At 42.0% G+C, this 27,203-nt stretch overlaps 1 protein-coding gene across 5 annotated transcripts in view; it reads left to right on the forward strand.

Annotated features, from left to right (window-relative positions):
- The window catches only part of ZNF385D (zinc finger protein 385D), a 708,505-nt gene that overhangs the window by 461,878 nt on the left and 219,424 nt on the right, over positions 1-27,203 (forward strand). For all 5 annotated transcript variants that reach the window (XM_061586269.1, XM_061586273.1, XM_061586272.1 and 2 more), the window contains one exon: positions 2,701-2,843. In XM_061586269.1, the coding sequence (XP_061442253.1) occupies positions 2,701-2,843 (143 nt within the window). The remainder of the gene's footprint in view (positions 1-2,700; positions 2,844-27,203) is intronic.

The following is a 27,203-nucleotide window of genomic DNA, read 5'->3' on the forward strand; positions in this document are numbered from 1 at the left end:
ATAAATTTCCTTTTTATTGTTACATGAAATTAAGAGCTTTTTCTTTCTGTTCATACCATAATGGGCAGCCTTTGCTGCAACAATGGAAAGCTCCAGTTGCACCTTATATTAAGCAGACATGTTTAGGATAGATGTCACAAGCCCCATAAGTTTTTTTTTAAAGTTCTCAAACAAGAAATCTCAGTGCAGTCTTTGGGAAAAGAGCTTGACCATCACAAAATGAGGATAATGTCTGAGGCAACAATGTAATAGTCCTTTTTCTTTTTTTCTTTTTAAATATTTTTGTACCACCGGCTGTAAAGTGGTGATCCTCTAAGTGGCCATCAGTTTTTTCCCTCCAGAATGCTCAGACATAGAATCATTACAGTATTCTATGAAAACTAATGGCTGCTACAAAAATAAAGCCAATAGGCAGTGGTATTAAAAGAGTTTTAATAAAAGAGGGGAAAGAACTGCCATGCTATTGGCTCTACTGTATTAACTTAACTTTGTAAAGAATTGCCATCCTGAAAATTCTGGTCTCCCAAATTCGCTGCTTGCAAATGGGGGCAACATTTAATTCAGCCCTACCTGAAACAGTCCACAGTGATACCCATTCCGAGGAGTCAGGCATGTATTTCAAGTATTTCCCGGAAGGTATATAGGAATTAGAAAGGGGCACTTCAGCCTGTGTTCCTTACCACATTCTAAGATACTTTATAGGAAAAGTTGTGTAGGAATCTAAGCTAAGAGCCTAAGTCAGCCTTTCCCAACCAGTGTGCCTCCAGATGTTGTTGGACCACAACTCCCATCAGCCTCAGCCAGCATTGCCAATGGTCAGGAAAGATGGGAATTGTGGTCCAACAACATCTGGAGGCACACTGGTTGGGAAAGGCTGGCCTAAGTACATGTTACACACAAAATTTTGTAACGGGCATGCACCAGCCATGAGATTCAGTTCTGACACTGCTTCAGGAAATAGCCTAATTCAGTCCAAAGCACTTTGGAGGCTCTCTAATTCAGCTCAGAATCAAAATTTAAATTCCAGTTTGGAATGTGTGCCTCCCCTGTCCATTATTATGGGGGGAAATGACTATAACATTTCCCTCTTTTGATTGATTGAAATTTGCAGGTATAATAGCTGCTCTAGCAGGGATAACATCTGTCAAATTACAGCGTAATAGGTGAAGGGAGTTTTATGTTGGGGACCTTTGATTCCTCCCCCTCCCCCAAAAGAGAACAGTCTTATGAGTTTTTAATTTTTTGTTTTGTCAGCATTAGGTGAAATTTGCACCTTTTGAGGAGATTAATAGTGCAAAATATAATTGGAGCAGTTTTCCTGCAACAGCATCCTTTACCATTTGGAGTGGTTAAAAAAAGATTCATTTAATCTGCCCTATTGATTTGCAGGCAATCTGTATGAAAATAGCATGCCTGAGAGAGATGCCCTTAGGTAAGAAACCAGTTATATTGCAGACAAATGTGTGCAGGGCTTTTTCTTTCTACTGAAGACCTTTAAAGTTGGATTGGGGGAAAGAGCCAAAAAGGATTTGCTTCCCTCACTTTGATTTTGTGGACAATATTATTATTAAAGTAGCATACATTGTAGAGGTGCCCTTATGAAAGTGATGTGCAAGGAGGCAAGGACTTGGAGTTATCATGAATGAAACAAAAAACAGCTTTAGGTTTGTGTTCTGTTAAATTGGCAGCAGAAGTCATCAAAGCTAAGTGCAACATTGATTAGACAGCAGTGGATATGTGGGTACATAGCACAGAGGCAGAAGGACTGAAACGTGCAGCAGTTTTTAAGCAAGCACCACTGGGAGAACTAGCAAAGAGCACAGAGACAAGAACAAGGTGATATATTACTTCAATATCCTTTCCCCCAAACACTGTGATTAGAGAGATCTGGTAAAATTATTTCCTCTGATTAGAAGCTAGACCTGTCAGTCAGACCCTGAATGTGTCTGAAGTAGTCCCACTTTGGTTATTGATTTGGGATTGATCCAAATCTTTGCAAACCCCTAATATCTAAGTGAATCAGGGCAGCCATTTTTTTGAGGACAAGCTGCTTAAGGAGGAATGATATGGTGCATAAAAGTAGGGAAGAGCTATTCAGTCTGTTCCTTACCCATTTCTTCTCTGCTCCACATCCCTGCCTCCTGAGCTGCTTTCCCCCTCATGGGGTCCTAAATGTGTGTTTGGCTTTGCAAGACAGATCAAATAGAGCCTGGTTATTTGGCTGTACTCTCCCTTAATTGGTGCACTGTTTGGTACAGACAAGCAGAAAGAGGAAGGAAATAAGGCCCACGGTCATTCTTTAAAGGTCCCAAAGGAGAAAACACCCAGTTGATCCACACAAGTGAGCTTCTCAGAACTACATAACTATCTGTGTTGAACTCTTTAGACTTGGTAGAAAGATATAAACCTGTACTTTGTGTCTTTGACCAAACAATATACTCATGGCATATGAACTGGTAGAAATAAAAAATATGTCCTTGGCCAAACTTGCAGCTGTTGTTGCCTCCATAGAAGGTCATGATCCTTTAGCACAGCTGAAGAGCTGGTGGGTGCAATGGGGAGAATTTCCTGCCAGATTGCCAAGTTAATGACAGTAATGGCTGACATTTCTCACTGACTTAGTTTAAGTGCCTAGTATCTAAAATAAAGATTAACAATATATGTATGATTTCACTTATTGTCTTCTTTTTCTTTGTATAGGAGGTACATGCCAGAGCCCTGCTCTTCCAGCCCTGGTACGTCCTCCAGCCCCACCCTTGCAGCCTCCGCTGGATATCAAACATTTTCTTCCATTTCCTCTGGATACTGCAGCAGCTGTCAATCTTTTCCCCAACTTCAATGCAGTAAGTACTCTATTGCAGAGTTAATTTCCATCTCCTATGTCATCCCTTGAACTCCTCTTTTAGCAAAATAGATAATCAGTGGGCACATGTACACATATACCCAGGCACATGTTTGACATGCAAGTGTTGTGGAGTTGGGCAATTCCTCAAGAAAATTAGCAAGAAGACAAACCTGTACTATAGAAGTGTAATTTACTTCTAATTTGTGTATGTCAGATTAGTAATTGAAATTATCAGGACTAATGAAATAACATGTCCATTTCATCATTTCCCAGTAATTAAATATGGATTAATATTCAACAGTGTTTGCTCATGGGTTCTAAGTAATTGCTCAAAATAAGTATCTAAATAGCATCTTGATATCGAGGTGGCTATTAAAGCTGTTTTTGTTTAAGAAGGCTTTTCCTGGAAGACTTTCCCAGTCCTTTTATGGAACATTAACTGTACAGTTGTATGTAGAAACTGCTTTATTTATTTTAGTTTATTGAGTATAAATATTTATATTTTCAATTCATAAATACTTCTGTCAGGTTTTCTAGTTGGGTTTAATTAAATAGTACAGTTAACTATATAACAATGCAGACATGCAGGCATATTTGTTTTATCTGTTGACATTGCATAAGTTTTAGGTATTTTCATCCTTGCTGTTTTTTACATTTGTGCGTAACACCCAGGCCGGATTTTTTCCTTATTATTATTTTGGACACCGTTCCAAATTGGCTTTAATTTGCTAGCGTACAGTTTTTTGTTGAGGTTTGAATTTTGCAAATTTGAGCTCTAAAATTTCATAAGTGATATTTTATATGGCTTTTTTATCCCCCCTTTCAAATTCTAGCTTTATTATCAAGGTTGACATGTACTATGTTATTGTGCAAGAGAAAATGGGACATAGGCAGTGAGATCAGCAAGAGAACTGGTATTATAAAGATGTAGGGAAAGGGACATCCGATGCGTCAGTAATTTGAAAAGGGCTAGAAATACAATGTGGGTGATGCTGCTTGCATGACTGATGGTTAATTCATGGTTTGTTAAATGCTAGAGTTTTTATACTATTATACTGAGGAATAACAATAATGTAACAGGGAAAAATATTGCAGTAATATTGCACTGCAGTAATTCAAGAAATTAGAAATGTTAGAATGGAACTGCGCATTAAGGGAGACTGGGGGGCATTTGCCCAAAGTGGCTTCTCTGTGTTAGATTCTCACCTATCTTCCCATTATCTGTAGAATCATTTCTCTTGTATCATGACAGTAGCATATGGTGAGAGTCACTCCCACTCCACTTCAGTGAATGGTGTTGACATGGGTGAGAAATTCACATCACCATGATGTCATGACACAATGTAAACTTCACCGTATGTTACAAAGAGGGAGAACAGAGCACATCAAGAAAATATCCTTTTCTTTGGCTGCTCCAAATCTCCAGTGATGTATAGTTCTGCCCTAAGCAATAGACTTCTTGATGAAGAAAGAGGAAGGGGAACCACTGAATGAAATGTCTGAAGTTGCTCAGCCTTCTCTGCTCTGGCCTATTATCTAATTTCTGTAATGGGAGATTACACTGAGAGCAAGCTACCTATGTTTGCTGCTTTGTGTTGTGAAATCTGATTGTTTTTGGGATGGAGGCTTCTCAGCTTCGTCATACATTTCATAGTGAGTATATGGTTAGCAATATGGCCTTTGCATTCTGACTCAGTTTTCTGACATGCCATATTACTAGGGTTGCCAGATCTCCGGTTTTCTGCCGGAGTCTCTGGCAAAAGGGGGCCGTCTCCGGCCTCCGGCCATAGTTTCTTTGAAGACGTTGATCTCTGGCTTTTGAGTATCTCCCTCAGGCACACATGTGTGATTCATCCATGCGTATGCTGCTGAAGGCTCTTCCCGCCCACCCGCCTTTTCCCAGGCAGGCGCAGGTGCAGGAGGAGGAAGCAGCGTCTTCCCGCCCACCCACCTTTTCCCAGTGAGGCGCAGGCGCAGGAGGAGGAAGCAGCATCTGCAGTTGCCTCAAGAAGACAGAGGACGACGATGACGTTCCTCCACCTGACTCAAGCGAGGCCTTCGGACTGCCACCGAGCCCGTCCAGCCACCGCCCCCACAGGGACCCCCCAGCAGCAGCTGGGCGGGAGTGGCTGCGATGGAGCTCAGCAGTGGCGGCGGCGCCTGCAGCATCTCTTCCTTGGGGGCCCCATCGTGGCCGTTCCCACCCAGTGGCGCCCACAGCATGAGGGGTGAAGCGGGCGTCCTTTCAGGAGCAGGGGAACCGGCTCCGGGGCCAAGAAGGAGCCGGCCCGGCCTGGCCTGGCCTCCACTGCCACCGCCTCTTCACGGCTCCTGCTGAGGCTGCCAGGCCGCTCGGACGCCGTCTCCTAGCAACCGCTCCCAAGACAGCATCCGAGTGGCCTGGCAGCCTCAGCAGGAGCCGTGAAGAGGTGGTGGCAGTGGAGGCCAGGCTGGGCCGGCTCCTTCTTGGCCCCGGAGCTGGTTCCCCTCCTCTGGAAAGGACGCCTGCTTCACTCCTCATGCTGTGGGCGCCGCTGGGCGGGAGTGGCCGCAATGGAGCTCAGCAGTGGTGGCGGCGCCCACAGTATCTCTTCCTTGGCCCCATCAGCTTCACTCAGCACAGACCAAACAACCTGAAAAGTGGCACAGGAGGATATGACACGTTACTGCTGTCACCACCATCCATCCTCCTTCCTGACGTGTGCAGCAGATTGTTCATCGATGCTGCTGGGGGTGTGAAAGTGTGCCAGCTAGGCCAAAATGCAGTGTGGACACAGGCAGGCATATTGCCACTGCCACCGCCGCAGCTGCAGCCACTACACCACTCTGCCTCCTCCTCTTTCCTTTGCCATTGCTGCCTCTACGCTGTTCCACATATCCTTCACTTCCAGGCACATTGCAGGGTTCAATATGCCTGGAAGAAGAGGAGGTCAGGGGAGCATTGGCAGCAGATTAGGAAGGAAAGAGGTGGTGTGGTGTTCGTGTGGCATTCTGTCACCTTCTTTCGTTCCTTCCTCCATCCACCATGACAGGTCCTACAGCCCAGATATTTGTGCTGCTAGCCCAAAGGGGTTCTGGGCCAAACCCAAGGACCTAGGAATCTTCCTTGCCTGTCAGGATTTCATGGAGCAACTAGAAGAAAAGGGTACCAAAATGGGTCCTGACCAAAGGTCAGTCGCAACAAGCCAAAACATGGACTGTGTGGAACAGATGTGCATGCAGGAAAGAGGATATAGCAGGAAGCAGTGGCAATGGTGAGGAGAGTGGACCGGATTATATAATATGGGTTTTCCCTCTCTCAGACATCTGGGATGTAATGGCAAATAATGGGTACATTTCATCAGAGATGAGGATCCAGGACTTTAGGGATTTGTAACTAACCTATATAATTGCAGATGCTGAAAAGTACTGCTGCCAGTATTTGCTTGGTTTTCTTTTGGGAGTAGAGCTGTATGATCTAATTAGATGTGATGCCCTGGCTAGCAAGACTCCATCAAACTATGGGAGAGTCTGAGCAGCAGGCCGCCTTCTACTGTATGGGTGTGGGATAGTTGGAAGCACTACTTGGTGGTGGTGGAAATCAAATTTAATCAAACAAAAAACCCCAAACTGTTGTTGGAATGAATGGGAAAGAACTTTGTTGTTGTTGTTATGTGCCTTCAAGTCGATTATGACTTATGGCGACCTTATGAATCAGTGACCTCCAAGAGCATCTGTCATGAACCACCCTGTTCAGATCTTGTAAGTTCAGGTCTGTGGCTTCCTTTATGGAATCAAGCCATCTCTTGTTTGGCCTTCCTCTTTTTCTACTCCCTTCTGTTTTTCCCAGCATTATTGTCTTTTCTAATGAATCATGTCTTCTCATTATGTGTCCAAAGTATGACAACCTCAGTTTCATCATTTTAGCTTCTAGTGATAGTTCTGGTTTAATTTGTTCTGACACCCAATTATTTGTCTGTTTTGCAGACCATGGTATCCGCAAAGCTCTCCTCCAACACCACATTTCAAATGAGTTGATTTTTCTCGGGGGGGAGGGCAGAGAGGTGCCGGGGCTGAAGCGGCCCAGAGATCACCAAGGTTGCCTGGCCCAGAAGGCACTGGCATCGAGGCTGGGTGCGGCGGCTTCGGGGGGAAACGGAGGGAGGCGCTCTGCACAGTGCACATGCTTATTGCTTAGGAGGAGGTGCTCTCTTCCTTTTTATTTTTGTTCTTTTTCTTTTTCTGGTCCTCCCCTTTCTCCTGCTGCCTGTCGGTCCTATATAAGGCCTCGTAAAGTAGAAAGGCAATTGCTGCCTACACTCACCCTGCTTGTATGGCCATAAATATTAGGGGACACCCACTGCAGTAGCCAGCCAACACATAAAGTTGCAGTGCCTTATGGATAACTTTGTGGATGATCCCCAGTCAAGTCTTAGCAACAGCACAATGCTGACAGGCAGTTGCCAACTGCTTGCCTAGAATGCCCTCCCTTGTCCTTAACATGGCTGCAACCGTATCTACTCAGAAGTAAGTCCTATTGAGTTCTATGGGGCTTAGTTCCTTAATAAGCATCTTTACAGTTGCTGCCTTCAGGGGCATCCATCTGTGCTCCCATCTAACATCTCTGCAACACTGAGCTTCTTTCTTCCAATAATGGCCTGGCCTGAGGGCACGTAAACCCTTCTTGCCAGAAGCAAGTAAGCTAGATTAAATGTTCCCTAAAGGTGTTGAACTGTGACCTGGCAGACCAGGGTTTGAATCCCCACACAGCCATGAAGCTCACTGGGTGACCTTGGGCCAGTCACTGCCTCTCAGACTCAGAGGAAGGCAATAGTAAACCACCTCTGTCTGAATACTGCTTACCATGAAGACCCTATCTGGGATCAACTTGAAGGCAGTCCATTTCCATTTTGCATCACCCTAAGCTTGTGAGAAAGAATGACCTTGTCACTTCAGATGGACCTAGGAACACCCTAATTTAGGTAAGATTTCTATTTTAATCTCCAGAGAATTTTTTTTGAATGGTATGCTCCAAGCAACTGTGGTTGATACAATGTATCATGTTTAATGATGTCACTAGGGCCCGCCCCATGACGTCACTAGGGCCCGCCCCGTGACGTCACTAGGGCCCGCCCTGTGACGTCACTAGGGCCCGCCCCCATTTTCTCAGGTTTTTGGATGGTTCCGACCTGGCAACCCTACATATCACACTTTGAGCTACATTTGTACCTTTGACCTATACAGTAATGAACATAGGCTACACTGGATTTCTATGCCTGTGTCAGTTAATTGCATTCTGTACACACATAACGTGGCTCAGAAAGCCTAGTTCTTTTCTGGAAGCCTCTGGTAGTTCATCCCAGACTGGCAAATCTATGGGGACATGTCAAATTCTTTAGTACATTATCAGCCTAAGGAAAGATTGTCCACAAATAAATTTGACTTAAAAGGACAGTTTGACAAGGATGTATCTTTTGATGCATCTGAAGAGAATTCATACTCATAAAAAATGATATTACATATCATACATAGGTTTCTGAGCATGTGTAGCTCTGTGTGTTTCTTTCCAAATGATCTATGAACAAATGTAATCATCCATTTTAAGGTACAAGAAATAAATTATAAAACTTCCCCATTCTGATATTCTACAAGGTCTGATAAATCAAATAAAAATATTTGCAAAAAATGCCACACCATGATACACATTATGATACATCAATAGACAGAAGGACCTACACATATTCTTAGCCAAGTTTCTTCATTATGTAGAAGTACTGTGTATCACCTGTAAATGTGATCAAATGCAAACAGCATCCTTGGATGTCTGAACTGCCTGCTAAGATAGTATTGCAAATTGAGTACATAGCAGATTCATAGCAGATATAGCTAGTCCATATAAGACTGCATGCGTTTGTGCTATCTTGTTTATTCTGTATAAGAGATGGAAAGTGTGAGTGAAAACTCTAGGGCCAAACTCAGCATGGCATGAAGTTCATACCTTCCTGCTGTATTATTAAAGCAATTAATAAACAGGAGGCTTGGTGCTCATTTATGTCAGGAGTGTAGTATGTGGGAAGGAGATTTTAGCATGTGTTTTTAAATTGTTTTTAATTTTTTAAAAAATTTCTGTTTTTAAATTGTTTTTTTGTGTTATAAAATGTGTATATTTGTTTTTAATTGCTGTAAACCACCCAGAGAGCTTTGGCTATGGGGCGGTATATAAATGTAATAAAATAAATAAATAAACCTGTTCCTGCCATGCTGCAGTTCCCATGAAAATTCATTTGCCATAATTACTGTTAAGAAGAGTAAGGGCAGCTGCAGGAGGGGGCTTTAGCTGGGACCACAGCAGAGGATATGCTTCCGTCCTGAGAAAAACCCCTCCCACATGCCTACTATTATTAAAAGGGGTGGGGGAATATATGATGCTGCACGTAACAGTCACATTTAATTACATTAGTAACTGTAGTCAGGTGCAGCTATCGTGCATTGTACCAAAAGTTTCTTTTTTGCTCTCTACCCATTGTGGGTTCTAGGGTTCTGTTGGTACTTTATTTTTAAAAACACACTCTCCAGAGTTTAGAACTAAAAAGTGGCCTAAAATATATTAAATAAAGACATTCAAATATCTTAAAGAAAGAAAGAAAAAAGAATTCCTGTTCACATGAGATTTGTTTTACTTCTCGTGAGCTTCCTCATCCCTTTTCCTAGGACAGGCCAAGACCTGACCCAAGTCGGTTGCTCAGTAGACTTCTACTGGGCCTGTTTATTTAGCAGTGATAGCCCTCTGATTGAACATTTATTTATCACACTTTATTTATCCAGCTATGATTTGCAACTTTAGTGTCCTTCACTATACCACAATACCCTTCTGGGAAAGATATCCACAGTAGTCACACATGATTGGTGTGCCTTTGGACTGAGTTTCTTAGATACCAGCTGTGTGATGGCTTTGGGAGCAGAGCAAACAAAATAAATACCTGCTAAAAACTTTTTTTTTGTTTTGGCAAGCCATCCCAAGCATGTAATTTTAACAAGTAATTTTTAACATATTTTATTATGTACAATTATTTTAAAATTGCTGTTTTTATTTATATTTTGACATTTTTATGACAACTTTTAATTTTTGCTTTTATCAGTGTTCTTTGATAAGTTCTTTGCAAACTGCTTACATGTTTTCTGTAGAGTAAGCAGTATATACATTTTGTTAAATAAATAAAAAATGAACTTCCTGAGAGGGGAATATCTCCCCACACTCTCCACACACACTTCATTTCCAATGAATGGCATCTAAGCATTGCTGGAGGATAAAGAGAATTATAAATGTCACAGCATTGCAAATACTTGTAGCAGAAAGAGGATTTCTTTAAAAAAAATAAAGCATGTGCTGTGACAACTAGGACACAGACACTGTTATTATGGTGAATGTGATAATAGAGGGACAGACATTGGAGCTAGAAGATCAGATCCATGGAGAAGATTGTGACCGCTGTTTTTACCCTTGCTTCAAAAATTAATCCATGTCATTTGAAGAAATGATAGGCTAGCAAAAAATTGTTCTGGGGATAGTGGAAGCCATTAGATTCCTCATACAGCAGCAACTGGAGGACAGGGCTATCAATGGCTACTAGCCATGATGGCTGTGCTCTGCCACCCTAGTCAGAGGCAGCATGCTTCTGAAAACCAGTTGCCGGAAGCCTCAGGAGGGGAGTGTGTTCATGCACTCAGGTCCTACTAGCAGGCTTCTCCCAGGCACCTGATTGGCCACTGTGAGAACAGGATGCTGGACTAGATGGGCCACTGGCCTGATCCAGCAGGCTCTTCTTATGTTCTTAACTGAGGTAACTTTTAATTATCATGTCCTCATATATATATATATATATATATATATATATATATATATATATATATGTATATATGTATGTATATATATATATATATATATATGTATATATATAAATGTAATTGTGATTAACCAAACAGAGGTTTTTATTATATTAACAAAACGTTTCAGCTTCCGCCTTCATCAGCTGCCAACATACAAATGCTGTTACCAAGGTGGCAGTTATAGAGCTTGGAGGATGGAATGCTCAGAGGGGCTTCATTTGCAGAAGCTAAGTAGTGGTGGTACTGTCCTCCAGGTTCAGGCCATGTGGTGCCAATGTGTCCAGAGAGTAAATCCAAAAGTTCTCCCTTTTGGTCAATGCTGCTGGATCTGCTGGCATCTCTATCGCTGTAATGGAAAAGTCCAACAGGCTGTGACCCTCGATGTTAAAATGCTTTGCAACTGGTTGCTCCCCTTTTTTTGTCAAGATTGCCGGCTTGTGGTTCCTGAAGCGCGTGCGTAGGTCAGTTGTCTTTTCTACGTATTGGATATGACATCCTGGTCTTTTGCACTCGATGATGTAAACTATATTGCAGGACCTGCAGGTGATGTTCTGTTTGATGTAATATATCCTGCCTGTCCTAGTGCTTGTAAAAGTGGCTGTCTCCCTGAGGTACACACAGGTGACACAGCGTTTGGAGTGACAAGGAAGAGACCCTGGATTGGTGATAGGTGGCTTAAGCACAGCTCTCACCAACAGTCTGCGCAAATTAGGAGGTTGGCGAAATGCTATAACAGGAGGCCTGCTGATGGCTCTGGTAAGATGTTCAGATTTTGCCAGCAATGGGTAGCTCTCCTTGATTGCTCGGTGATAGTTAGGAGATGCTGGATGGAAATCTACCACAAATGGAATCCGTTGCTCTCTGCTCTTTGACACCTCAGTATGATGGAGGAGGTTTTCTCTGGGTGGATGGAGGCTCGGTGGATGTTGCAATTCATAATATGTGGAGAATATCCTCTTCGAAGAAGGTGTTCTTTAAGTTCACTGATCCTTCTCTGGTATTTATCTTCAGTGTTGCAATTAAGTTTGATTCTCAGAGCTAAGCTATACACAATGTTCTTCTTTATATGCCTAGGATGGCAGGATTTCCAGTTTAAATAGGTGTGGGCATCAGTGGGTTTGCTGTAGAGATCAGTGGCTATTTTGTTGTTTTCAATGGTAAGAAGGACATCCAGAAAAGGGATGTGCGGATTGTCATTTGTACTATTAAATGTAAACTTAATAGAGGCATGGATAGAGTTGATGTAATTTTTAAATTGTTCCAAACTCTCTTTACCATTCGTCCAGACCATAAAGATGTCATCAATGTATCGCCACTATATAAGTGGTTTGTTGATGGCCTTTTTGAGGATCTCCTGTTCCAGTTTACCCATAAAGAGATTTGCATATGATGGAGCCATGCGAGTCCCCATAGCTGTGCCTTGTAGTTGCAGGTAGTGTTCTCCATTGAATGTAAAGTTGTTACAAGTCAGGACTAGCGTAGCTAAAGTTGTGAGAACCTCTGTTGGAGGATTGTTCATATCTCTGGTGTTAAGGAACTCATTTAAAGCCTGAATCCCATCATTATGTGGTATATTGGTATAAAGAGATGTGACATCTAAAGTAGCTAGTATAGTATTGTTGTGGAATTGATACTGCTTCTTTAAAGACTCAATTTTAAGCAAGAAGTCCTTGGTGTCTTTGATATACGATGGGAGGTTTTGCACCAAGTTTTATAAATTTAAGTCAATGTACAGAGAAATCCTTTCAGTAGCTGTGTTGTTACCTGAGACAATTGGGCGACCAGGATTGTTGGCTTTGTGGATTTTAGGCAGCATGTAAAACCTTCCAGGGGTGGGATTTGGATTAACAAGATCAGCAGTTTCCTCTTTAAGAAGTTTCCTACTTGTAAGGTTTTGTATAGATGTAATGATACGAGTATTGAGATCTGTGGTGATGTCTTTGTCAAGAAATCTATATGTTGTTTCATCCTTTAGTTGTCTTTGACCTTCTGCTATATAGTCTGTAGTGTTAAGTACCACAACAGCACCACCCTTATCTGCAGGCTTGATGACAACATCCCTTCTCATCTGAAGGTTCCTTAGGGCTATTCTTTCTTCTTTTGAAAGGTTGTTGTGAGTAGGAGTTGGTGTGTGGTTGCTGATGACTCTGTTTATTGATAAGAGAAAGGTTTCTAGGACTGGATTCCTGTTAATGTTCGGTGTCCAAGTTTTAGGTGGCAGAAACTGCAGTAGAGGATCTCTATTGTAGAGGTCTATGTTGTTCTTAGAGTCATCATAAAAAAATTCAGCCAATCTGCATCTCCTTTCAAATGCTTTGATGTCACATTTCATCTGTGCTATATTGTGCTCTCTAGGTGTTGGGCAGAAGTTGAGGCCTTTGGATAGAAGCCTAATTTCATTAGGTGACATTTTGCCTGCAGTGAGATCTATTATTGTTGTGGAGTCATTTCTGTAAGTTATGTCAGGTGATCTTGTTATACATGTGGAAGTTTTTGGAGTAACTCTTTTGAATCTCCTGTTTTTCTTTTTCTTGCGGTTAGCTTTTGCTCTTGTAGTACATGAAAATATTTTTTTATATATAGAACACTGTGTTATTAAATTGGATGGAATAAGAGGAAGATGATATCTTAGAATATCCCTTTTGAGTTTTTTTCTTTTTGGTGGCATGGACATTGATAAAAGTTGTCTGTTCCGTTTTATGGAGCAGATACAGGAGGCGTTCATAGTCGCATAGTGTTAGAATGTTTCTTTGAAACATTAATTCCTGCTGTAGTGCATGTTTCAAGGTCTTGATTTTCAGAAGATTCTGCTTAATAATCGTAGAAATAAGGAATATGCTCAGCTGATGTTTCTCTATGTGCCAATTTAGACATAAAGGGATACTTTCTGGAATAGAAATTGGTTTATAGATCTCAAGGCCTCGTGGGATAATGTTTAAGGACATATACTTTAAGATGCTCTATAGTAAGTTGGCATTTTGTAATCTTCTCTTGTAAAAACATTGCATACCTTGGGTGGTTGTTGTGCATGGTGGAGAACTTGAATGAAGAAGACTGGATCGTTGTTGGATGCGAATTGCTTTGGTATACAGATAAGACAGTTTTGAAAGCAACAAACAGAACTTCACTCAAGCTTGCTCTGGATCCCTATATTTATATATATATAAACGTAATTGAGATTAACCAGACAGAGGTTTTTATTATATTAACGAAACGTTTCAGCTTCCGCCTTCATCAGCTGCCAACATATATATGCAAATATTATACTAATTATAATAATTAGAGTTTCACATATCAAATATATCTACTGAAGTGTATTTTCAGATACTGCTTCCAGTGTAAGATTTTTCACTCATCCATAAAGACTAATGTGGAACTAGATCTTAAGAATCAGAGACATCAGTTTGGACATAATGCTAAACCGTAGTTGCATATTACAAGAATAAGCCACAGTAAGACTCATGTTTGAGCACTTCCTTCTCTGCCTCTGGTGCAGATGTGAGGAGTTGTTCAGCTTTTGCTTCCATTTTAGATTAACTGTGGTTTGCCTTGTCTGCACTCAGACAAACTCAGAGCTTGGGATTAATTAGTTACAAGTAACGAATTACTTGTAATTCATTAATTTTTGAGGAACGAGTGGGTAATTCCTTTACATTTTGATTGTAATAGAACTAGGAGTAATTTTATTACTTTTGTGGAGTAATTGTAATGTTTCCAGCATTACTGTTGGGCATTACTTTGGGGGGGGAGCAGGGGAAGTCTTCTGCTCCTCTGCTTTGTGGATGAAAATCATGTGCCTCAAACTGGGCTTCTGTGCGGCATCGCTCTTTCCTCATAGTCTGTAGGTGGGTAGGAGGTGACGAGGTAGGAGGTGGGGAGTGAGATGAGGTGGAGTGGAGAAAACAATTGTTTTAAAAAATGGATGGTGGTGGTAAAGAATGGAGTGGAGGGGAAAAGGAGCCGGAGGGCAAGAACATGGATAAAGGAGGAGAAGGAGGCAGCAGCAGAATGGAGATAAAGAACTGTGTAGGTGAAAGATGACAACGTGTGTGTGTGTGTGTGTGTGAATACTAAGTTTGCACTTGGCACACAAAGTGGCTACTGCGCTGGATTTGCTGTCTGGCTACTGTGCTGCATTTGCAGTATTTTACCTTTTTTGCCTCTCAGGGAAAAATGTTTGCTTGGGTGAGTGTCCCTTAGTTGGTGGCAGGGCAGGGTCCAGGAGGTAGTTAAGTGAGAGAGATTGTGCTGGCTGGCTGAGTGGGAGGGGGGTTCACTTGGTTTGGCATGCAATGATCTGAGTAGTGGCCTCTGCCTCCCTCCCCACATCCCTTACCAGCAGAGAGACCACTATTGCTACCTTATGAACAAAAAGAATTATTCTACTACCTCTGTATGTGTGTTTATTTTTAATGTTGTTTTAGGCTAAGATGTGCAGTAGCCAAGGCCAGCACCTTGTAGGCATTTAAAAAAAAAAACTGAATTGCAATTGTAGTGAGTACTTTTGAGAAAAAGTAATCTTTTACTTTCAGAGCAATTGCAATTGTAACGGTAATTACTACTTTTGGGGCCATGCAATTGTAACTGTAATTTATTGCTTTTTAAAAGTAATCTTACAAGCTCTGGACAAACTGTAGTTAATTTTTACTATAGCTAGTTGAAACAAGCCTGTATGTGACATTGGGCCAGAGAGACAAATAGGAATGCTGATGGTGTACCCACCCACTCTATTCCCAGCAGCTTCCTTGTCCAAGCTGGCAGAGGTAGTCTTAAGAAAGATGTTGGAGAATTCCCAGATGATTGTTCTGCAAGATTTCAATGAACACACCAACACAACCTTGAGTGGGTGAGCTCGGGATTTTATGGCCTCCATGATAACCATGGGGATGTCTCAGTACACTATGGCCCCAACACATAGTGCAGGTCATGTCCTTGTTCTAGTCTTTGCCGCAGAGCTGAGGCTGGGTGGTCTGGAACTGGAGGAGATTATGGACTGATGCTGGCAGTTCTTCTCTGCAGGACCTAGTAGGATGGTCCACACCAGGAGACTTGTGGAAGTGATTTCTGAATTCTTATAATTTTTTGTTTACAGAACTAGCGATCGTGTTGAGCCCCTGGTCTTGTTTTGTATGGTGAGATGTGGAGAGGACTGTCACACCTTTCCCCCAGGTTTTCTGGGGAGCTACAGGTTATGGAACAAGACAAATAATAGCTGGAGTGCAAGTGGTGTAAGTCTAGTCACAAGGATGACCACACATTTGTACAAGTACGTGACTGTGCATACAGCATGATAGTGAATTGCATCTTCAAGTAGCTATCCAGCAGATGGTGAGGGAACTACTGCAATCAATTGCATTACTGTAATGGATCAATTGCATTACTGTAATGTATTCTATGAGGGGCTACTCTTGAAGATGGTCTGGAGACTGACTGGTTCAGCTCCTTATGACATTATTCCACCAATCCCAAGATAATTGCCCTTACGTCCAATCTGCTACCACATCAGGTTGAAGGAGATAATAGTGACTTAGAAAACTTAAACAACTTTACCTTGATATCTGAAGGAGTGTCTCCTCCTACATCAAGATCAGCAACTGATGCAGTCCTGGTTATTCCACATACCAGAAAAAACTATTTACAGCAGCTGGAAGGGGTGTTATTCTGCCATGGTGCCCTGACTATTGAATGCCCTTCCCCTTAAAATGTGATTGGTATTGACACTGATGAGTGCCAGTTGAGAATTTACCTATTCCACCAGAAGTGTATTCAGTAGTGGGGGTTGACTGCTGGGTCAGGTTTTGATTATAATTGTTATTACTGCTTCTGTTGTGGTTTTATCTATTCCTTTAACTCTTTTTAAATTGTGTTTGCTGGTTTTAATGGGTTGAAATTATGTTAAATAAATTACCCTGAAGGAAAGCTGTCATAAGCCACACTCCAGTAGTGGACAGAGGCACACCCACACACAATCACTCACACACGTGCATGCACAGCTATTTCCCATGGAGCAAGATACAAATATTTAGATAGTAAGTCTACTCAAGTTTCACCTTCATTTTGCTAGACTTTGTTTCCCCAAAGTTTTTTGGGGTGTGTGTGTGGAGCAGGAGCTCTCTTTATCTGTCCTGACTGTGCAAAATGCAAAAATAATTCAGTAATCCTAGCAGAAGAATGCAAACAATGTCCATGCATTAGCTGAACAGAAAGTCCTAGCTTACAGCTATTAAAGGCATAACACTTCAAAATGCAATTGCATGTCAAAATCTTGATGCATGCCGCTGTAAAATATATGGGCACTTTTTGCCAAGGAACTCATATCTACCTTTCTGCTTAGGCATTTCTCTCTCATTTTTTGTCAAATATCCTTGCAGAGGAAGGAGCTACATGTGCGCAGTTTGTACAACATCAAAGCCAGATCCAGAGAGCCAGACAAAATCACGCTGTGGGCTTGTAGACTGTTGGTTCCCACCTCTGCCTTAGGGCCAAAGTGCATGTGATGTGCAGCAGTTTCATGCAAGGGTTGAGGTAGCATGTTTAACCCTTTGCCTCTGTAACATTTTCCCAATAAAAACTTCCCCCTTCTTAGACTACTAATAATTATTAGGTGGGTTGCAAAAATACCCTATAAAAAAACAATTTGTGTAAGAAAAACAGAGTGGATCCAATATATCTCATCTGGTGAGTCCCACTTAATGGAATCTCCTCAAATATGGAATTATAGCTAAGCCAAAGTAGCTTGCCCTTGCTGTATATTAGTAGAAAATGGAGAAGAATAAGGAGCTTAAGGGAAGTTTCAAGAGACTTCTATCTAGCAGAAATAGTGGAGGTGTTTGGTGTATCTATTGCATGATGTGACATAATGAAGTGGTGACAGTGAGCTGGGAGATACTTGGGAAGAAGAGGAAAGATATTGTACATGTAGAGGGAAGCAGCTAAAGGAGGGGTTTTTTTGGTAGAAAGAAGTCATAACAGACTTGTATAGGAATGAGGCACTATCTGGTTCTTTAATAATGAGAAAGAGAAACTGATAAATTGCTGAATGTTGGAATACTTACTGGCTGGAAAGGACAGTATACTTTATCACTGCATGTGTTTATTGTTTTGTCAGCATCAGACAATGTAAGAGCGAAACTGATCCAGGTGATATCTTTTAATGAACCAGATTTGGTTGCTAGTGCTGAGACTCTAAAAGAGTTTTCAGCTGCACAGTGTGTTTCAAAGGAAGATGGCAGGAGCAGCTGGCATGGCACTGAGGTCAGCTCTACCAACCCAACACACCAACTGCTCCTGGAAGGTGGTATCTAAAAAGTATTTCCATACTTGCGTTCTGGAAATGGACTATTCAGGAAACTTTATTTGCTGACCAGTTGTGGTAAAATAAAGTAAAAGCAAAATTAGAAGAATGTATTTAACGTTTGTTTTTTAAAATTCTGGGACTTAGGACTTTAAAAAAAATCAGAGGGTGCAAGAATGACATTGCTCCAACAATTTGCCGTTGTAGTGCTTAATTAACTATAGATCAGGAATCAGGAACCTGTGGCCCTCCTGGTGTTGTTGGACTACACCTTTCATGATCTCTGACTATGTTGGCTGGGGTTGATGGGAGTCCAACAACATATTGAGGGCCACAGGCTTCCCTTTCCTGTTGTAGATAGAGAAAGTGTGGGGTTATTGGGGGGCAGTGGAAAAACAGAAAATACAGTATTTGTTTTCAATGATGGTTGGCAGCAAGAGATAAAACAAGCAACTATCAGATTCTAGCTTAGGCACGTTTATCTAATCTCTGGGACATCCCCCCCCCCAAAAAATATGTAATGTCTTTCAAAGTAGAATGGTAATGAGATTCTGCCAGGGCATTCTGGTTCCACAAAGGAATAGCTGTGACAAAATGCAATGTGATGACTTCAGTTTACTGTAAATCAGCATTTCGTTTTTACAGGTGTATGTGGCAATAGAAAATCATTGCCAATGATTTTTAAACTTTGCTTGGAGAGGAAAAAAATACAACCTTTACGAGGTGAGGATCATTGTGCCATTACTATAATTTTTATAGAACAGAATGGACATGTTTTACCTCGGAATATTACATTTAAGGGAAAAGGAAAGCTTCAGATACTTCAGTGAGAGGCTTTTTGTGTTATTTTGGTTAGTGTAGACAGTCAGTTCTTATATAGCTTTCATCCATTTCGGCAACTTTACAGGTGCTACTCTATAATGTCAGCTGAAATACATATATTTTAAAAAGTTGGGGAACCTTTTGCTGTTGGATTGTGTAGACAGAGTTGGCCATATTTAGGATAAAATATCTTGGTTTACTTATGCTTGCTGCCTCTTATTACTTTTGGTTCTCCACAATTACCCAGACAATTTAATAAATGCTTACAGATTTTTTTAAAAAGGAAAAAGACTAGCAAAACAAAAAGTAGTAATTTAAAACATTTGATTTAGCAGTTCACTCAATGTGAACAAATCAATAGTAAAAAGTTTAAACATTTTGATTTTATTTGATTTTATAAAAATGATTTTCATAGCATGTTTTGGGCTTAGTACTATGCTATACTAATTACGGAACAAAGAAACAGGGATGGGAAAATAAAATCCAGCTTTTTTTCTAAAACTTAATAGAAGACAGCCCTTCTTTTCCTAGTGCTAGTTAAAGCTGTTTTGTTTATTGGCTTCAGAGGGGGGAAATCAGATTACTCCATTCCTTGCAATGTTGTGGGTGATATTGCAGCAGGTAAATGAAGATTGGTTTATCATAGTTCATGTCTCTCTCTCATGAGGTCTCTCATACAAACCACTGAATCTATTCAAAAAAGCAAATGGATCAAAAAAACAAACAAAGTGAAGAGTAAGGCCTCACCTCAACCTCCCCAAGGCCACCTAACCTTTATGCATGATTGAACACAGCTTCAGTGCCAGCTGTCTCACTTCCGAATAGGTGGCTAAGTTAGTTAGGCAACTGTGGTCCTCTTTAGAGAAGCTTCAGAGTTATATACTTTAGTTACATCCAAGCTACACTACTGTAAATTGCAGAATGTGGGGCTGCCTTTGAAGGCAGTTTGGAAAGTTCAGTTGGTAGAGAATGCAGCATCTAGAAAACAGATCATATCACACCAATTCTGTACTAGTTATATTGACTGCCTACGTATTTCTATTTGTTTATTTATTTGGACAATTTCTATACCACATATTTAAATGAAACTAAGTGGTGTACAACATAAGTTAAAACCTCTTAAACAGCAAATAGAAAAAAACCCCACCAAAGTGTGGGTCTACAGGCTATAAAAAACAACTGAATAGTATAAAAATAAACATTGAACCACAAAAATACACAAACAAATCATAGTAAACAACTGAACAAAATATCTTCTAGACATTAAGAAATAAAAGTACTAATAAAAATCAAGTAAAAAATATATCCAACCTTTTAAAAACATAACAGATAATTAGAGAACTCAATTTCCCAACCACTATAAATTAATAACTATAAATGGGATAACTTTGTTTTGGACTATGTTATATCTTGTCCAAAAAATCCTTTATGGATGTTATGGTTCCGAGTCTTTCTTTGTTTTGGCTATGCCTACACCCATAGAGCAGTACAAAGGCTATGTAATAGTTCCAACCCTTACCCTGCATGGCTGGAGGGCATTGACTGGATTGATCTGTAGTGCAGGGGAAGGCATAGATGGTTCCTTGCATGAGGGGGTAGTGCCTGGTGCTTTAAAAATAGCAGTACAGTAGGGCCCCACTTCGCGGCACTCCGCTTTACAGCGTTCCACCGATACAGCGGTTGTCAATTGCAGAAAGGCGCCGCTCCTATGGCACTTGTTCCACTTTTATGGCATTTTTCAGGCATTGGGCGCCATTTTTGTCAATGTTAGTCAATGCTTTTTGCTTTACAGTGGATTTCGCTTTACAGCGGCGGTCCAGAACGGAACCCACCGTATGAGCAGGGCCCTACTGTAATGTGACACAGAAATATCTGGTGCAGTGGTGCTTGGTATGGACACCAGGACAGCAGACAGGTTGGATATAAACAGTAGTGTAGTGGCAGATTTAGAACTGCAGGGTCCCTTCACGAGTCATTCCATGCCTCCTCATAGATGACCCCCTCTTAGCAACACCCCTCACATATCACAAATGCATACATAGCTCCCCTCTTTCTTGCACACAAACATATACACACTACGCATAGATATCTCCATCTCTATCCAAGTGTACCTCTTCCCCCCAGACCACACATATACATTGTTTTCTCACACATATACATTGTTTTCTCACACATATACATTGTTTTCTCACACATATATATTGTTTTCTCACACATGCACACAGACAACATATAGATCTGTTCCTCCCTCCCTCCATCACACATACACTACAAATACATCTCTTTCTCTTTCACACAGATCACACATACATACTTCTCAGTTACACATACATAGGGTAGAAACATGCTCACTGTTCTGCTGGTTCCAGTGTGTCTCCACCTGTTTCTTCTGAAAACAGGCACAGAATGCTAGTCAAAACCTTTAACTCTAAAACCTGGTGGGATCAGCTTGGGTGCATTTTTTAAAACAAATTCAGCTTCAAAGAGATTTTGCAACTGATTGGCAGATCAACCCGTTCCCCCTTCAGGTGTAGCTAATGGAAATATTTTACTCTGGCAACTAGTGTGTTCACAGCCACGCACAGCCACGTATGCAACCACAGCCACACATAGACACACACGGGCACATTACCATTTTTTTCTGAGCTACACAGGAGGTGGATTGCACTGTGAAAAACCAACCCACATTGTGTTTGCAATTTTACAGATTTGTAGGGCAATAAAGTATCTCAGAGAGGAGGTCAGGTCTCCTGCTCCCCTGGTGCATTCACTATAGCTGCCCAATTTCCCTGCTTTTTAAAGTTTGATAGAAATATCTGTTGGCTATGTTCTTAAACAGCAAGTGGGTGTTTTTTTTGCCTATTAGTGAATTTCTCTGCTTTTTAATCCAGGAGGTAAGAAATGGGATCTTGTGCAAGTCTGCTGAGAATGAACTGAACATTTGCATGCTTATAGAGTTCAATGGGATTTACTCCTTTGCAATCATGCTTAGGATAGGTGAACCTGACCATGGGGCAGGGGGAGGGGAAAAGAAGGGAGGGGAGGAAGAAGGGCAGAGGAGAGGAGGGGGGAAGGGAGGAGTAGGGCAGATTTGATCATTTGCATGTAGGCTGCTCAGGAGACTAAGTATAGAGTTTTCCAGAAAGACAGTAAGAACTGACACTTAAGAGGTTAAAACTGAATCCAGGACTGTCAAGATCAGCGCACAGCAGATGGCTGGCAAGGGCAGAGAACATGTACATAAACCTTGAAAGCGAAAGCAATAGTGTGGGAGTTGTATTGGAGATTGAAGAGAGAAGTTCATGTCTGTAAATCCTGTCTAGTAAAAGACTCTTAAACCTTAACGGCCTGTGTCTGCGTATCTCTCATCCTGCTGGCTGGCATTAACACCTGGGTATAACCAGGTAGGCAGGGGATGCTGGAATTCACCGCTATGGCAACAAGGGTTATGGGCCCAGCCTACCCAGTCTAGCAGAGCCACAGGGGCAAGATAATAGCCCGGAGCTGGGGCAAACAGACCAGGCAAGAAGCAAGCAAGCCAGACGCTTGGGAAGGAGCGGAGAGTGGCTGAGTGCTTGATCGAGACGGCGGAGGGAAAAGTGTGCTGCAGAGATGGCAGTTTCACTTTCAGCCGGGATGTCTCTGGAGAGGCTAACTGAACGTAATTATGCAAGCTGTAGACTAAGAATGCAAGCTTTCTTAACAAAAGAAGATTTATGGCAGGTGATAGAAGACGACCCACCGGGAGCTCCTCAGCAAGCGTGGATATGCATGGACGAAAAGGCAAGAGCATTTATTATATTGGCGTTAAGTGACTCTCAGTTGTTACATGTAAAAGAACTGCCAACAGCGAAACGTATGTGGACAGCTTTGAACGCAGTTCATGTCGAACAGACGGCCAGTAGCAAAATATATTTGGCTCGAAAGCTGTATCATATGAAACTGGCTGAGAACAGAACCATGTCTGAGCATCTGATGGAATTAAAGAGATTTTTTGCTGAGCTGCAGGAGCGAAATATCGAACACACAGAGTTGCAGAAAGTGTATATTATCCTGTCATCCTTGGACACATCTTGGGACAATTTGGTGAGCTCGTTAGAAGCCATGCCGGATGCTGATTTGACGGAGGATTACATTGCCGGTAAACTTCTCCAGGAGTGGGAGAGAAGAAGAGAAACCGGAGGAAAAACAGAGCAAAGAGAAAGCAGGAAAATAAACTGCCAAGAGACAGAAGCAAGATTGTTTGGACATAAAACGTGTTATTTGTGTGGTTCGAAAACACATCTGCAAAGGGACCGTGCACTGAAGCGGGAAGGCAGAGGCAGACAGCCGAGCAGCGTGCAGATGGTGAGTGCTGACACTTGTAAACCGGATAGCTGTGAGAACAGAGACAATGTTGTGTTTGTTGTCGATTCTGGAGCTACACACAGTTTAGTGAAGGATGTAAACTTGTTCAAAACGTCAAAATCCGTTGAAGAAGTGGTTGTGCTGGCAGATGGCACAAAAAGACAAGTGTTGGGGCGAGGTACAGTACAGTTGAATACATTGAATACAATAATCACTGATGTGTTGTATGTGCCAGGTTTGGAATGTAACATAATGTCTGTACAGAAACTGAATGCTATGGGGTATACTGTCACATTTAAACAAGGGAAATGTGAAATACAGAAAGGAGATAAAATCTGTATGAAGGGGTATATGAGAAATGCATTGTTCTACATTCAGTTCAAACACACAGGTTGTGCAGCAGTAAATGCTAACAGAAAACCTCATGAGAGTTGTGTTCATTTATGGCACAGAAAACTGGGACATGCTAGTTATGGAACAATAATGAAAACACCCAGTAACAGTGTGGATGTGACACTGAAGGAGTGTGACCAGTATGTTGATTGTAATGTGTGCAAACAGACCAAAGCCACAGTTGCACCTATTTGCAAAGAGGCAGAATACAACACAAACGCACCGTATCAATTAATTCATGTGGATTTAGCTGGACCATTCCAAAGTTCACAAGGGGGTGCAAAGTATTTTATGGTAATTGTGGATGATTACACAAGGTTCTGCTCCGTATATCTGCTTAAAAGTAAAAACAAAGCAGAGGGGAAACTGAAAGCATTTGTAAAGCAGATTGAAACACAACACGGTGTGACAAAAGAATACGTTCTGATCAGGGGGGAGAGTTTACAGGAAAATCCCTAAAGCAATATTTGGCAAATAAAGGTATTGAACAGAATTGCACAGCAACATTTCAGAATGGAGTTGCAGAGATGACAAATGTCACTTCAAGAGGCAACACAAGCAATGTTGAAAGATTCTGAATTAACGAATGCGTTCTGGGGGAAATGTGTGCTGTTTGCAACATATATTCAGAACAGGCTGTTTCACAGAGCACTAAACATGACTCCTTATGAGAAACTCACAGAGAAGAAGCCTAGACTTCGACACATAGCCAGATTTGGGGCGAGGTGCTGGGTGCACATACCCAAAGGCAAAAGGCACGGGAAATTGGCCCAAAGAGCAGAAAGAGGGAATGTTTTAGGATTCCAGAATGCCTATTACAGAGTGTGGGTGCCAAGTCAGAGAAGAGTAGTGCTGAGCAGAAGCATTGAGGTTCAAGAGCAGGACTGGGAACAAAGCACATATGTTGAACTCAATAATGCACACACTACATCCACTGATCATGAGTTAAAACAGAAGATAAAAGAAGAAAAAGAAGATGAACCTGTTACTGATATAAATGAGAGGGAAACAGAGGAAACGGTTACTCTAAGACGCTCTGAAAGAGCGAACCTGGGGAAACCTCCAGGTAGGTTTCGAATAGGCATAGTTAAAAGCCATGAGACAAACGTGATGAAGTTTGATGAAGACACTCTGTACCTAGACAGTATTAAACCGTCTTAAAATGCAATGACTGTAAATGTGCAATGACATGCAATGTACTGAAACAAGAAATGTACATGTGATGAAACAAATGTAATGTATGAAACATTGTTGAACAGTAATTTAAATGTAAGTAATGTCTTTATGGAAAAGGTGGGAACTGTAGGCTGCTCAGGAGACTACGTATAGAGTTTTCCAGAAAGACAGTAAGAACTGACACTTAAGAGGTTAAAACTGAATCCAAGACTGTCAAGGTCAGCGCACAGCAGATGGCTGGCAAGGGCAGAGAACATGTACATAAACCTTGAAAGCGAAAGCAATAGTGTGGGGGTTGTATTGGAGATTGAAGAGAGAAGTTCATGTCTGTAAATCCTGTCTAGTAAAAGACTGTTAAACCTTAACAGCCTGTGTCTGCGTATCTCTCATCCTGCTGGCTGGCATTAACACCTGGGTACAACCAGGTAGGCAGGGGACACTGGAATTCACCGCTACGGCAACCACATTGCATGCTTATTGAGTTCAGTAGGATTTACTCAAGTGAGATGGAACTGACCATGGGGGGGAGGGTTGGAGTGGGCAGAGGAGGAGAAAGGAGGAAGGGGGAGGGAAGGAAAAAGGGAGGAGTAGGGGAGAGGGGGAGGAGGAGGAGAGAGGGGGAAGAAGTGAGAGGAGGGGAGGGGAAAGGCAGGTCTGATCATTTGCATGTTTATTGAGTTCAATGGGATTTACTCCTGTGCAATCATGCTTAGGATAGGTAAAACTGACCATGGGGGAGAAGAGGGGAGAGGAGAGGGAAAGTGGAAAGGAGGGAAGAGGAGGAGGGAAGGAGGGGAATGGGGAAGGAGGCAGGAAAGGATTGGAGGGGGGCAAAAGAAGGGGAGGGAAGGGGCAAGAGGGAGGGGATAAGAGGAGGGGAAGGCAGGTTTAATCATTTGCATGCTTTTTGAGTTCAGTGGGATTTACTCCTGTACAATCATGCACAGGATAGGTGAAACTGACCTGAGGGAGGGGGGAAGAGGGAGAGAAGGGGAGGAAGGGTAGGGGTAAGGAAGAAGGTGAAAGGGAGGGGGAGGGGAGGAGATTGGGTGGGTGGGCACTGGGCAGAAGGAAAGCCCCTTTCCCTTTCCAAAAGGAAAACATTGTGAACAGTATCATTGTTTTTCAGGGTTTCCCCCACCTTTTTATTATACAGCAGGCACAAATTTAAACCAGAGCTGTCACTGGCTACATCCACACCAGACCGTTATTCCACTTTAAACAGTCATGGCATCCCCCAATAATCCTGGGAAGTGTAGTTTGTGAAGGGTGCTGAGAGTTGCTAGGGGACACCCTATTCCCCTCATAGAGCTACAATCCACAGAAGAGGGGTTGATTGTTAAACCACTCTGGCCACTGGAGCTCTATCAGGGGAATAGTAGTCTCCTATCAACTCTTCACCCTTCACAAACTACACTTCCCAGAATTATTTGGGAGAAGCCATGACTGTTTAAAATGGACAAAAATGTCTGGCATGGGTGTGGCTCCCTGATTAGGCAAGCTAAGCAGCTGTGAATCTGGCTTTTAGAATATAGACAGTTGGTTCTTACTGAGCATGCTCTGTGCTATCATAGAATCCAATGTTGAATTTCTTAAATTAATTAAAAATCAGCATGCAGTTTTAAAACTTTTAAACTGCAGAAGATGAAGGTCAGAGTATGGGGCAAGGTCAGTAATAGGATTACAGGTACTCTGTGAACATGGCTGATTTTTAATTAATTTCAACAAATGATGACAGGGGAAGTCCAACAGGGGTCTGGATTTGTTTCTCTATTTTTACACTTTGAACTCTTGGTTCTCTCTGACTGTTTTTTCTATCGCCATGAAAACTTTGATGGTTGTTAAGCAAGCCTCTAAGTTCAGGACTATAAGTTTTGTAAGGTTTTGTTTTGAAATGATCTTATAGGAAGCATCAGAATGGCATGGGGGGTATTTTCAGTTTAACATTGTGGAATGCAATAACCCCATGCTGGCTATAGTATACAGCCACTCTTGTGGCTGTATAATTTGCATTCCAATCTGGCAAGCCTGAATGCCCTTGTTATTAACTAGCTGCACCAACTGTAGGTAACAACAACAAAAGATTAAGAGATCAGTCAGTATCTCTGCCATTCTTGATTTCAAAGCAATCTAAAATCAGTGATTTTATGTTAGGAAATCCTGGCATATCTGGCTCAGGGCCGGCTGCAGCATGCCGGAGCCCTTGGGCACTAGCCTGCCTTGGGCCCCTCCACTCCGCTTCCACGATCCACGGCAGGAGCACAGATCGCAGGACAGGAGCTTCCGAGCTGCTCACCATCCCCCAGTTCACCTACCTTTCTCTCTGCAGTTTTTTGCAGTGCGCGCAGGGTTGCCATCAATCAAGATGGCGGCCGAGGTTTCTGTAAGGGACTAAAGCCTCTGCCGCCATCTTGGTTGATGGCACGCACATGTGCGCATTGCTGCCATCAGCCAAGATGG

The sequence above is a fragment of the Rhineura floridana genome, chromosome 10, assembly GCF_030035675.1.
Source record: "Rhineura floridana isolate rRhiFlo1 chromosome 10, rRhiFlo1.hap2, whole genome shotgun sequence".
Lineage (NCBI taxonomy): Eukaryota > Metazoa > Chordata > Lepidosauria > Squamata > Rhineuridae > Rhineura > Rhineura floridana.